The sequence below is a fragment of the Lampetra fluviatilis genome, chromosome 67 (genome assembly GCF_964198595.1).
Source record: "Lampetra fluviatilis chromosome 67, kcLamFluv1.1, whole genome shotgun sequence".
Classification (NCBI taxonomy): Eukaryota; Metazoa; Chordata; class Hyperoartia; order Petromyzontiformes; family Petromyzontidae; genus Lampetra; species Lampetra fluviatilis.
Window position 1 is genome coordinate 126881 of NC_136341.1, and position 13331 is coordinate 140211.

Below are 13331 nucleotides of genomic sequence, written 5' to 3' on the forward strand. Positions count from 1 at the left end.
CCATTCGGCCCCGGCCACCTTCCAGCGTCTCATGGAGATGGTCTTGGCGGGGCTGCAGTGGGAGTCTTGTCTAATCTACTTGGATGACGTTATTGTTTTTGGCCGTACGTTTGGCGAGCACTTGCAACGCCTTGAGGCGGTGTTCGTCAAAGTGCGTGCTGCTGGCTTGAAATTCAAACTCCAGAAATGCCACTTACTACAACCATCGGTGAAGTATTTGGGACACATTGTTAGCACGTCAGGTGTCGCCATGGACCCGGATAAAACGGCTTGTGTCCGGACGTGGCCGACTCCCACATCTGTCGCGGAGGTGCGTAGCTTCGTTGGCTTCGCATCATACTATCGCCGGTTTGTCCGCGATTTTGCGACAATTGCGAAGCCACTGCACGCCCTTTCCGCCAAAGGCCAAAGGTTTCACTGGGGCGCGGAGGAGGCGGCAGCTTTTGTGGCGCTTCGCACGGCCTTGGCGGATGCGCCGCCCTTGCGGTGGTGCTGCGGCCCTCATGGGCCACGCCGTAGGCGCAGCGAAGTGCGGCTGAGTTGCGGCCCCCATGGGCCACGCCGTAGACGCAGCGAAGTGCGGCTGAGTTGCGGCCCCCATGGGCCACGCAGTAGATGCAGCGAAGTGCGGCTGAGTTGCGGCCCCCATGGGCCACGCCGTAGATGCAGCGAGGTGTGAAGGCGCCTGCGCTTTCGCGACCCACCTGTCAGTGGCGGCGTACGAAGCCACGGCGTCATTCCGCGACGCGGTGAGGGACCATGGCGTTGCAGCCTCAACGGGCCACGCCGAAGACGCGGCAGTATAATTCGGGCCTGCAGCGGCCCCCGCGGCCCACCCCGCCGGCGCAGCGAGGTGCGGGACAGCGGCCGCAGCCGCGGCAACCTCTCGCGACGCGGCGAGGCACCACGGCGTTGCAGCCTCCATGGGCCAAGCCGAAGACGCGGCGGTATAATTCGGGCCTGCAGCGGCCCCCGCGGCCCACCCCGCCGGCGCAGCGAGGTGCGGGACAGCGGCCGTAGCCGCGGCAACCTCTCGCGATGCGGCGAGGCACCACGGCGTTGCGGCCTCCCCGGGCCACGCCGAAGACGCGGCGGTATAACACGGAGCCGTGGCGGCATCCATGACAAGGGACGCAGGCACGGCGAGGTGCAGAGCCGCGGCATCGCCGGTGGCCGGCCCCGTGAGCGCGGCGACAGGTGGAGCCGCGGCAGCACCCGCGGCCCATTCCGGCGGCACGGCGATGTACGGGGCAGCGGCAGCCGCCGCTGGCCACCCCGGCGGCCCGGCAAGGACGGCACGCGCGTACTTACCCGGGGCCCCCCGGCGGGCGCAGCTTGATGTGTAGCCGCGTCGTCGCCGGCGGCTGGTCCCGCAGGAGCGGCGTGCCGAGAAACCCCGGCCGCGTCGGTGGAGAGACGCGGCGTCGCGGTCGCCATGGCAGCCATGGCGCCGACTTGCGGCGTCGCAGCAACAATGTCCACCGGCCGCAGCCGTAGCAGCGGCCGCATACGGCTCCCGAGCCAACATGGCCGCCGCGGATTGCGTCGCAGCCAAAATGGCGGCCATTTCCGGTGGAGCGGTCGCTGGGAAAACGGCGGCGGTTTCAACGATGGCGGTTGACGGTTGCTCCCATCCCGAGTGCGGGCCGGTTGGCTGCGTCCGCGCCTCCACCTCGGCCAACCTGACGGTCAGCTGCCCCACCGCCTGCAGGACCTGCTGCAGCATTGCTGTGGGGACGCTCTCCGTCTCTGGCGGCGGCGGTGAGCTGGCACTCCCCGCAGCCGACTCCTCCCGCTCCGGCCCGCTCGTCTCCATGGGGACCGTCACCGGGGTCCCGGGCTCCGGGGTCACTGCTGGAGCTTCCTCTCTGCCTTCGGCACCCTCCAAGTGATGTGCCGGTGGGTTCTTATGCCGTGCGCCCGCTTTAGACATGTTGGCGACGGTGTAAACTACTGACACCAGTTGTTGAGTAGGAGACGGAGGTACTCGGAGACGGAGGTGAGTTAAGGGCTTCCGCCAGGGTTTATTAACACGTATCACTATCCCTGGTTCCCTCTTCACCCCTTCTACTATCCCCGTTCCTCCAGTGACCCCGCTTACGTCACGGGGTCTCCCTTAAATACCCTCTGAGGCGTGACGTCACGTGCACTGCCCAGCATGTGCGACCCCACGTCCCGTGATGTCACCGCACCGGACAGCGCACATGACGCCACCACTCTCCTCTACTCCTCTACACAGGTAACGAGCTGAGATTAGGAGCACATTCTTAAAGGGAGTGCTCCTAATCTCAGCTTGTTACCTGTGTAGAGGTGTTACGTACCAGGGTGTAGCAAGCCATTACGTTGCGGTGTCTACATTACGGTCCGTGCGTGGGGTGTCTAAATCAACGTCCGCATACAGCCCCGCCCCTCGGGGGGCAGTTGGGTATATAAGGCGGTGCGCGAGAGAGCTCGAGGCAGTCGTTGGAGCAGAAGAGCCAGTGAAGACTGAAGACCAGCTAGCTAGCCCTGGGACTACCCTGACTCGCTACTCTGATAAGAGCCGAGCAGGGCAAGCCAGGGGCGACTTCAGAGCAGCGAGGTCTGTGTCCTTGTGAGGACCGGGCTCGTGTGGCTGAGGGTCGGACCTGAGCCGAAGCTGGGCCAGGTGAGTTAGCCTCTACTAGGATGGTCTGGGTTAGAGGAGTGTAGGAGCTAACGGGGAAACGTTAGCCGAGGGACACTGCCTCGGACAGACCGGGTGAAGGGGCCGTTACCCCTTCCTGTGTTAGGGTGCGCTACGTATTGTATAGTACCCATTTCGATTTAAAGCTTTCGTGACTGCAGGGATTCATCTTTCTGGTTCTTTCGGTAAAGTCACATAGAAGGGAAGTAATAAAATAATAAAAATTAAACATCATAAAATAATTCTCACGACGTTTCGGCCACAACGCAAGCAGCCGTCCTCAGGTGAAGAACAGGTTTGTCGAGAAAACAGTTTGAATGACAACCCCAGGCTTGGAGCGTCTTTTTAAGCTGGGTTGGAGGGGGGGAAGAGCGCCTTGACAAAAGAATTTGTATATCAAGAGGAATTTAGCATATTTATGGGAAATGCGTAGGAGGTGGGCTGGGGGGTTTCAAAGTCATATTATGCCCATGCATTATGCAGGATTAGCAGCATCAAAGGGAGGGGGTAGGGGGTAGCATTAACAAAGGGAGGGAATGTTAATAGTATGTAGAAGCAGGAGACCCGCAGCGGAGCAAATAATGCATCCCCTGTGGAGAACACAAGATACACAGTCAATGCCAGTGAGTGGACTGTGGTATGAAATTCACCGTAAACGTGAACAACAATCAGTTAAGATCCAAAATGGTTTATTACGTCCTTCCAATGATTGCTGAGCCAGAATCCATCTTCTCGGTTGAAATTGTCTCTGTGTTTGTATATGTGGATCGCCTCATGAACGAATCTCTCATGGTAGCCAGATGGCTTGCAGAGAACCTCCGTCTTGGAGAAGTCAATGTCATGTGAGCCCACTGAATTGTAACAGTGATCTGCCATCAGACCAAACAGTTCTCGTTGAAACCTTCTGCAGCCAGGCCACCAAGATTATACGGCTTGCCAAAGATACATAAAGAAGATACACCTCTTCGTCCCATTGTCTCTACTATCAACTCCCCCACCTACAAACTGGCTCGTTTTTTGTCTGAAATCCTACGGCCTTTCACTGGAAAACCCACCTCTGCGGTACTGAACTCTACTGACCTGGTATCGACAATCAAGGGGATTTCCCTGTCCCCAGACGACCTGCTTGTCAGTTTTGATGTGGTTTCCTTATTCACCAAAGTTCCTGTACCTGACACCATCGCAATCATTGAAGACTTGGTTCATCAAGGACTGAATGCTGGGGTACCCCCCCTGGTGAGACACTGCTTAACCAATACATACTTCACCTGGAATGGAACTTTCTACAAACAAACTGAGGGTACCCCAATGGGCTCCCCCCTATCTCCGGTTGTAGCCAATGTTTTCATGGAGAAATTTGAGACCGACTCCATCCAGACTGCCACTCTACGCCCGACCTTATGGAAGAGGTACGTAGATGACACTTTTGTCATCTGGCCACATTGCCGGACTGCTCTAGACCAATTCCTCGACCACATCAATTCCATACACCCAGCCATCAGATTCACCATGGAAGTCGAAAAAGATGGCAAGCTACCCTTTTTGGATGTCCTAATTAAAAGGAGACCTGATGGTTCATGCTGTCTACAGGAAAGCCACCCACACGGATGCTTACCTAAAACTGGATTCCCACCACCATCCATCCCAGAAGAACTCCCTCATCAAGACTCTATACCATAGAGCCCAATGCATCTCCGACCAGGAACACATTCCCAGTGAACTCAAACACGTACGCCAAGCTCTTAAGGCTAATGGTTACTCCGACTACACAATCCGCAAGGCCATCACTCCAACCATCAAGAAGGATCCTGTTGAGGAGCCTATCAAAACCATCTCCTTACCCTACATTGCTGGGGTCACAAAAAAGATCTCCAAAATCCTGATTAAACACAAGATCCAGGTCCGATTCAACACAGTAAATAAAATCCGTGATCTGGTCCCGTCTGTAAAAGACGTGGTTCCAGACATACAGTACTCTGGCGTCTACTAAGTTGCCTCTGTGGCAGCAGTTACATTGGAGAAACCAAACGACATGTCTCGGACCGCATCCGTGAACATAAAGCAGACCTGAAACACGGTAGGACAAACACCTCAGCCGTGGCAGATCACTGTTACAATTCAGTGGGCTCACATGACATTTACTTCTCCAAGACGGAGGTTCTCTGCAAGCCATCTGGCTACCATGAGAGATTCGTTCATGAGGCGATCCACATATACAAACACAGAGACAATTTCAACCGAGAAGATGGATTCTGGCTCAGCAATCATTGGAAGGACGTAATAAACCATTTTGGATCTTAACTGATTGTTGTTCACGTTTACGGTCACTTTCAGACCGCAGTCCACTCACTGGAATTGACTGTGTATCTTGTGTTCTCCACAGGGAATGCATTATTTGCTCCGCTGCGGGTCTCCTGCTTCTACATACTATTAACATTCCCTCCCTTTGTTAATGCTACCCCCTACCCCCTCCCTTTGATGCTGCTAATCCTGCATAATGCATGGGCATAATATGACTTTGAAACCACCCAGCCCACCTCCTACGCATTTCCCATAAATATGCTAAATTCCTCTTGATATGCAAATTATTTTGTCAAGGCGCTCTTCTTCCACCTCCAACCCAGCTTATATATATATATGCTAAATTCCTCTTGATATGCTAATTATTTTGTCAAGGCGCTCTTACCCCCTCCAACCCAGCTTAAAAAGACGCTCCAAGCCTGGGGTTGTCATTCAGACTCTGGCTTCTCGACAGACCTGTTCTTCACCTGAGGACGGCTGCTTGCGTTGTGGCCAAAACGTCGTGAGAATTATTGTATCATGTTTTATTTTAATTATTTTATTACTTCCCTTCTACGTGACTTTACCGAAAGAACCAAGAAGATAGTACGCATTTGTTAATAAATACGTGTTGCCTCCGTCAACCGTCTCCTGCGCTACTTACACCGTTACATCTGTATAAAAGACACCTGTTCACAGAAGCAATCAATCAATCAGATTCCAAACTCTCCACCATGGCCAAGACCAAAGAGCTCTCCAAGGATGTCAGGGACAAGATTGTAGACCTACACAAGTGAAGTATTGGAAATGACGGCAGGAAACTCCTTGACGGGTAACACACTTCTTTTATTAAATCTTCGCTTATCTCGATACAGCGTGTAGTCTCTATTCTTCCGCGTACGGTCACCAGACACCGGTACAACTCGTAACCTCTGTCCTTCTTATAACACACCGTACTGAACTCGTGTAGACTCTAGCCTCTGGCTACACACGCCTCACTCGTCTCGTGTAGACTCGCCTCGTGTAGACCCTATGCCTCTGGCTACACACGCCTCACTCGTCTCGTGTAGACTCTTCTTGTGTAGACTCGTCTCGTGTAGACCCTACGCCTCTGGCTACACCCATATCACTCGTCTCGTGTAGACTCTAGGCCCCGGCTACACACTCGGCATGCTGACACTGCATGCTCACACTACCCCCGCCTCTGGGTTACACAGAGTCCCGGTCCTCGCAGGACAGCGGGACTAGGTACCGCAGGGCCCTGGCTCTTCCTCCCGTCTTCAGTCTTCGCTGGTTACACTCTCCCCGTGCGCCTGTGCGCATCCCCTTATATAGTCGTTCCTCCCGGGAGACGGAGCAGATGCGGACCTCGATGCGAGCATCGTTTGTTAGTGAACCAATCACAACGCGCTATCTCTACGATCCTTTTTCCCCAACGCGTGTTTTCACTCACCAACCAATCACGCCCCGCTGCCACTCGATCACTCCCACACCAGCACGTCACCGGCACCCAGCCAATCAACACCACACAACCCACGATCCCGCGCTGGCCCCTGATCCCTCACCGTCAGCGCGCGTCACCACCCACACATCCAATCACAACGCGCTGGCACCTGATCGCTACCCCAGCGCGTATCACCACTACATCACCCCCCCCCCCACATAGCTTGCAGCCGTCCCGGCTGCTAACCAACAGCCTCCCACACCGTCAGCGCGCGTCACCACCCACACATCCAATCACAACGCGCTGGCACCTGATCGCTACCCCAGCGCGTATCACCACTACACAAGGATGGAATGAGCTGCAAGACCATCGCCAAGCAGCTTGGTGAGAAGGTGACAACAGTTGGTGCGATTATTCGCAAATGGAAGAAACACAAAAGAACTGTCAATCTCCCTTGGCCTGGGGCTCCATGCAAGATCTCACCTCGTGGAGTTGCAATGATCATGAGAACGATGAGGAATCGGCCCAGAACTACACAGGAGGATCTTGTCAATGATCTCAAGGCAGCTGGGACCATAGTCACCAAGAAAACAGTTGGTAACACACTACGCCGTGAAGGACTGAAATCCTGCAGCGCCCGCAAGGTCCCCCTGCTCAAGAAAGCACATATACATGCCCGTCTGGAGTTTGCCAATGAACATCTGAATGATTCAGAGGACAACTGGGTGAAAGTGTTGTGGTCAGATAAGACCAAAATGGAGCTCTTTAGCATCAACTCAACTCGCCGTGTTTGGAGGAGGAGGAATGCTGCCCATGACCCCAAGAACACCATCCCCACCGTCAAACATGGAGGTGGAAACATTATGCTTTGGGGGTGTTTTTCTGCTAAGGGGACAGGACTTCACCGCATCAAAGGGACGATGGACGGGGCCATGTACCGTCAAATCTTGGGTGAGAACCTCCTTCCCTCAGCAAGGGCATGGGTCGTGGATGGGTATTCCACCATGACAATGACCCAAAACACACGGCCAAGGCAACAAAGGAGTGGCTCAAGAAGAAGCACATTAAGGTCCTGGAGTGGCCAAGCCAGTCTCCAGAACTTAATTCCATAGAAAATCTGTGGAGGGAGCTGAAGGTTCGAGTTGCCAAACGTCAGCCTCGAAACCTTAATGACTTGGAGAAGATCTGCAAAGAGGAGTGGGACAAAATCCCTCCTGAGATGTGTGCAAACCTGGTGGCCAACTACAAGAAACGTCTGACCTCTGTGATTGCCAACAAGGGTTTTGCCACCAAGTATTAAGTCAGGTTTTGCAGAGGGGTCAAATACTTGTTTCCCTCGTTAAAATGCAAATCAATTTATAACATTTTTTACATGCGTTTTTCTGGGTTTTTTGTTGTTATTCTGTCTCTCACTGTTCAAATAAACCTACTATTAAAATTATAGACTGATCATTTCTTTGTCAGTGGGCAAACGTACAAAATCAGCAGGGGATCAAATACTTTTTTCCCTCACTGTACATAACATGTACTCCCAAACTTTGCAGCCATTGCTGACTGCATGAGTCACTCCATAACAGCAGGAGTATCAGTAGGAGTATCACAAATTTTCAATGCACCTTTAAAGATCAGCACACTATAATCAAAACTCAAGATCATACTTTGCAGCGGTCATCCGGGGCGATACATTTGATTTCAGGCCACTCTGAATAGCAGTGGCAGCTAGCGGTGTCCAGCTCCTCTAGAGCAGTTTTGAGTGAAGATCTCACAGGTAGTGATCCAAGTTTCAGTTTATTGGCGATAGCATTCCAGACCCTAGGGGCATCAACAGCAAAGGACCTTCCTCCAGTATTTGTACGGCAATAAGGAATGTGAAGCTGGTAAATGAGCGAAGACCTTAGGTCACATTGGTTCGAAACAGAGAAGTGATCCAGCAGGTAGTCTGCGGATTTTTTTGTAAGTACATCGTGAATTCGTCACTAGTACAGCACACCGGTGTATTGGAGAGCCAAGCCACAACATTTACAATCTTAAGCACGACACTTCCCCAGTAATCACAACGAGCTTCATCAGGCGACAGTCAGATGTGTTGCTGTCGCCTGGTGAGCCTGTGTGTGTTAAACCGACTCGAGAACTAGAGGCCGACCGATATTCGGTTTCGGCCGAAACCAGAAATGTAGTTTCGGTTTCGGCCTCTCCAAAGAACGACTCCAATTTCACTTTGAGGCGGTCCAGCCACGGACAAACCACGTGAGGAGCAGTCGCGACGTCGCGTTTGTGGATCGGGCAGCATCACTCCTTCTTGCACACAACGATGCATTTGCCACAAATAAACCGCGCAGATCCCCTTTGGGGCCGTCCATAAATGACGTCACGCACCTGGGGGGGGGGGGTCAGACATTTGTGACGATGTGTGACGAGGGATTGAGAAATGTGACGTCACATCAAAATGCGCAACTTTAAATAAATATAGATAACACGTTCTACTTAATTAAATTGACTTCTTAATAACCTAGATTTGAAGCTTTCGTGACTGCAAGGATTTATATTCTTAGGTTTTTCAGTAAAGTCACGTAAGTTAAAAATAATAATAAAATAATAATAAATGAAAATAAATCAATTAAATCACGACGTTTCGGAGGCAACACAAGCTTCCTTCACAGCAAAATAACTGTAGTTATAACTGTAGTTATTTTGCTGTGCCTTTTTACGCCTGACGAAGGAAGCTTGTGTTGCCTCCGAAACGTCGTAATTTAATAGATTTATTTTCATTGGTTTACCTACGTGACTACTGAAAATTCCGAAGAGTTTTCTTAATAACCTGGCTAGTGGGCGTGGTTACACCTATAGTGGGCGTGGGTACCTGGCTAGTGGGCGTGATTACATCTCTAGTGGGCGTGGTTACATCTCTAGTGGGCGTGATTACATCTCTAGTAGGCGTGGTTACATCTCTAGTGGGCGTGGGGAACTCTCGTCCCACCCGGCCACCTGAGTTCGACTCCTGCTGCTGCTCCACCCCGGCTCACCATGGCGCCTCTCGGCTACTGGGGCCCCCCCACAGCCACCCTGGACTGGTGCGAGGACAACTACGACCACTCGCCCTTCGTAGCCGAGTTCTGTGAGTCACTCACGGGGGGTGACTGACTGACTCTGTGAGTCACCCACGGGGGGTGACTGACTCTGTGGGTCACTCCTCACACGGGGGGTGACTTGTGGGGTGACTGACTGCCTCTGTGAGTCACTCACGGGGGTTGACTGACTGAGTAGTCACACGTGGGGGGTGACTGCGGGGTGAGTTTCAGGCTGTGAGAGGTGGAGGTGGGGAGCGGTGGCGCAGCGGTTAGCACCCCGCTCACGACCACCACCAACGGTGACGATCCTCTGAACCGGTGCTGGGCCTCCCCTAGGTCGACTCGGCCTCAAATGAGTAACCCGGTGCGATGCACCGTAAGCATCGCCCAGGGGAGACAAAGGCGGCGCGCCGTGCCGCCACTGGCTAGCAGCACTTGCCCCAAGAGCTTGTCGAGGCTACACTGAGGGCGGGCAGGGGGGGTCTCTTTGTCGTGTTGTCGAATGGAGGCTCTGAGCGTGACAGATTTATTCCGATTTAAAGCTTTCGTGACTGCAGGGATTCACATTCTTGGTTCTTTCGGTAAAGTCACGTAGAAGGGAAATAAGAAAATAATAATAAAACAATAAAATTCTCACGACGTTTCGATTGCAACACAAGCAATCTTTTTTCAAATGTTCTTGCTGTGGTTTTCCCACCTGATGATTGCTTGTGTTGCAGTCGAAACGTCGTGAGTTAATTTATTTTATACCTACGTGACTTTACCGAAAGAACCAGTTTCAGTTGTATTTATTAGGTATAGCCCTGTGAGCCATTCGGCTCTTGAATCGGGTGCAACCGCAACAAACAAAAACATGAACAAGAAAACTTCTTAAAGTGACTTTGCGCAAACAGAAAAATCCAGGAAAAAACTGCAAAGTCTTCCAGAAAAAAAGCACCGTACACCAACGATGTGCAAAAATCCCAGTGAGATGCAAGTCAAACAACAACAACCACAAGACAACTTAGATTAAAGCCATCATTCTAACTCCGTACTACAACAAACAAACATGGCCAAACCAAAAAAACTTTTCGAAATCACCAAAATAAACCATAAAAGCAATGTAACAGTGATCATAGGAACTGTGACCGAAATTTCACAATAAACTACAAACAACATGTACCACCAAACCCTGTAGCAATGGCTGGCTGCATGAGTCACTCCAAAGAGTGTGGATTCATCCCGAGCAGAGTAGCGCGGGGAGCGGTGGGGGAGCGCTTAGCGCACTATGGCGAACGACGCCCCCGGAGCGGAGAGGGCGCGGGTTCGATTCCCGCTCGCCACCACAGCCAGCGGTGAAGGCGAATGTCTGAACCGGTAACCGGCCCTCCCTTGGGTTGACTCGGCCCTCCCATGGGTTGACTCGGCCACAAATCAGATCCGGTGCGGTCGTAGACGTGGGCATGGCGGGAGACGAAGGCGGCCGGGCGCGCGGTGGATTTGCCGCCCCTCGCCCGAGGCGTGTAACCGTGCTGCTGGCAAGCAGCGCTTGCCCCTGCAATCTGCACAGGGCTACACGGGGCACCTTTGTCTGTGTGCGGCTCTGTCTGATTTGGCCCCCAAAATGCAGCCAGCTTCGGCGAGTCGAACCGGTTTCTGGATCCGGAGAAACCAGTTTCTCCTCCACTCTCTGCGACTCGTGGCTGAGAGCGGCTCCACTCCGCCGTGGGTAGGGTGGCGCGTGTCGGGGTGGAGCGTGTGGGGGTGGAGCGTGAGATGTTGACTACCTCGCCTGGTCTACAGGAGGACGTGGGTTCGATCCCCGACCCTGACGATTGGAGTCTGCATCTCTCTCTCATTATCATCACGGTGGTTAGGATATGTTTACTACCTCGCCTGGTCTACAGGAGGTCGCGGGTTTACTCTCCAACGCATAAATTGTCACGTTTTGTTAACGTGACAAACCTCCCTCATTGGCTGTGTCGGGTGGTGGCGGGTTTGACGACGCATTTATATTTTCGCAATCTAACCCAAAAAAATATTTTCACAGTCCATATCGTGTCTCTCCCTCTCCCCGTGGTCGCGTGGATCTTTATCCGGCTCTTCCCCTCCACGTTTAGAATCAAGGCCACGCGTATTTGGCTACTGCTATACATTGCCACGTGCATGATGATGACGACGAGAAGCCGCTACTTCGTTGAGCTATCGTCTGTGATGGCCAGGTTGCTTCTGAAAAAGAGCCACACAGCTCAGTGGTGGGCCGTACCTGGTTACGTAAAAAATAAGTAACCTTTAAAAATACTTATTGAAAAACACGCTTTAATGAACCGTACGAGTAATGGCTGAACTCCACGACTCCAGCAAGTGGCCCCGAAGCTTGCCATGACGTAAGGGGACCGTGGCCAATTATAGCCAACGTCAGTTGAGCGTGGACAATTAGAACCAAGCCGAAACATAAAATATAGAAAAGATTGTTTAAATTTTTTTTTATGATAGAATATAGTATTGTCATCAGTATGACGTAAGTATACAAAGTTTGCAGTCGATAGCACATTGAGTTACAAGATTTGAGGATACAACAGACAGAGTGAGTTAAATAAAAGCGAATATAAAAAAATAGTTTAGTTTTTAGTCCAGCCCGGCATAGACGAGTAGACCAAAGTTCCCACCCTGTGGGGGGGGGCTTCTTTCGGCTCCAGTCGAGCGAGTGGGCTATTGCAGGGCTGCGCCTGGACCCCCACCGTGACCCCACCGTGACCCCACCACGGCTAACACGTGAACTTCAGGATCTGTATTCATAGACCGCAGGAGGAATCCGATGAGCTATAAAGCTTTTTGTTGTCACGGATGTTCCAGTAGGGGCATGGGCTCAGAACGTTACAACAGACACGGTGGGCGTTGCAAAGTATATGCAAGGTAAACAATAACTTTAAATACAAATAGACAACATGAATACAATGACATATTCACTATGTTTTTCCCAACTGACGAGGTAAGGCCCCTACTGAGCTGTGTAGCACTTTTTCAGAAGCGACCTCGCCATCGCAAATGACCACTCAAAGAATTTAGTTGGAACCGAATTTCTTTCCCACCGTACCTAAGCAGCCATGCGATATTAATCATTGATAAAGGTCAATGACTGTAGGGGCAAGTGCTGCTAGTAGCGAGCAGCAGCAGCACCTATGAAGGTAGACACAGACAAATATCCCCCGTGTAGCCTCTTAACAGACTGTAAGGGCAAGTGCTGTGAGTAGCGAGCAGCAGCGCCTATGAAGGTAGACAGATAAAGGTCCCCCGTGTAGCCTCTAACAGACTGTAGGGGCAAGTGCTGTTAGGAGCGAGTAGCAGGAGCACCTCATGAAGGGCTGCACTGTGACACACGATGGGGGTTGAGTTGCCAACAGCAGGCCCGGCTGCCTTCGTCTCCCAAGTGCTGACGGTTACTACACTAAACTAAAACTATTCAAAACTAAACTTTTTAAAAATGTTACCAGCAAAGTCCCACTGAGCTATTATGTAGAGCGATGTGTTTTTTCCAACGCGCCCTGGCCATCACAGATGCTGGCTGAACGGAGTGGCTGGTATCATTTTCATCATCATCACGTGGACATTTCTAGCAGAAGCCAAATACTCGAAAGGCGCGTGGTGATGTTGAGTCTCCATGTGGGGAGGGGCAAACAGGAGGAGCCGGAGAAAAATCCACGCGAGCACAGGGAGAGAGATGCAGACTCCAAATATACAGCACGAGCAACAGGCATCGTCAGGGTCGTGGATCGAATCCACGACCTCCTGTAGACCAGGCGAGGGCCACCGCGGCAACCGTCGGGTACTCATTTGAGGCCGAGTCGACTTAGGGGAGGCCCAGAACCGGTTCAGAGATGGCCGTCGCTGACGC

The 13331-nt window shown here is 52.3% G+C and overlaps 1 protein-coding gene across 1 annotated transcript in view; it reads left to right on the plus strand.

Annotated features, from left to right (window-relative positions):
- Positions 1 to 9413: 9413 nt before the first annotated feature.
- The window catches only part of LOC144952348 (alkaline ceramidase 3-like), a 40312-nt gene continuing 36394 nt past the window's right edge, over positions 9414 to 13331 (plus strand). Inside the window, exon 1 of the mRNA XM_078882724.1 lies at positions 9414 to 9504. Coding sequence (XP_078738850.1) covers positions 9414 to 9504 — 91 coding nt within the window. The remainder of the gene's footprint in view (positions 9505 to 13331) is intronic.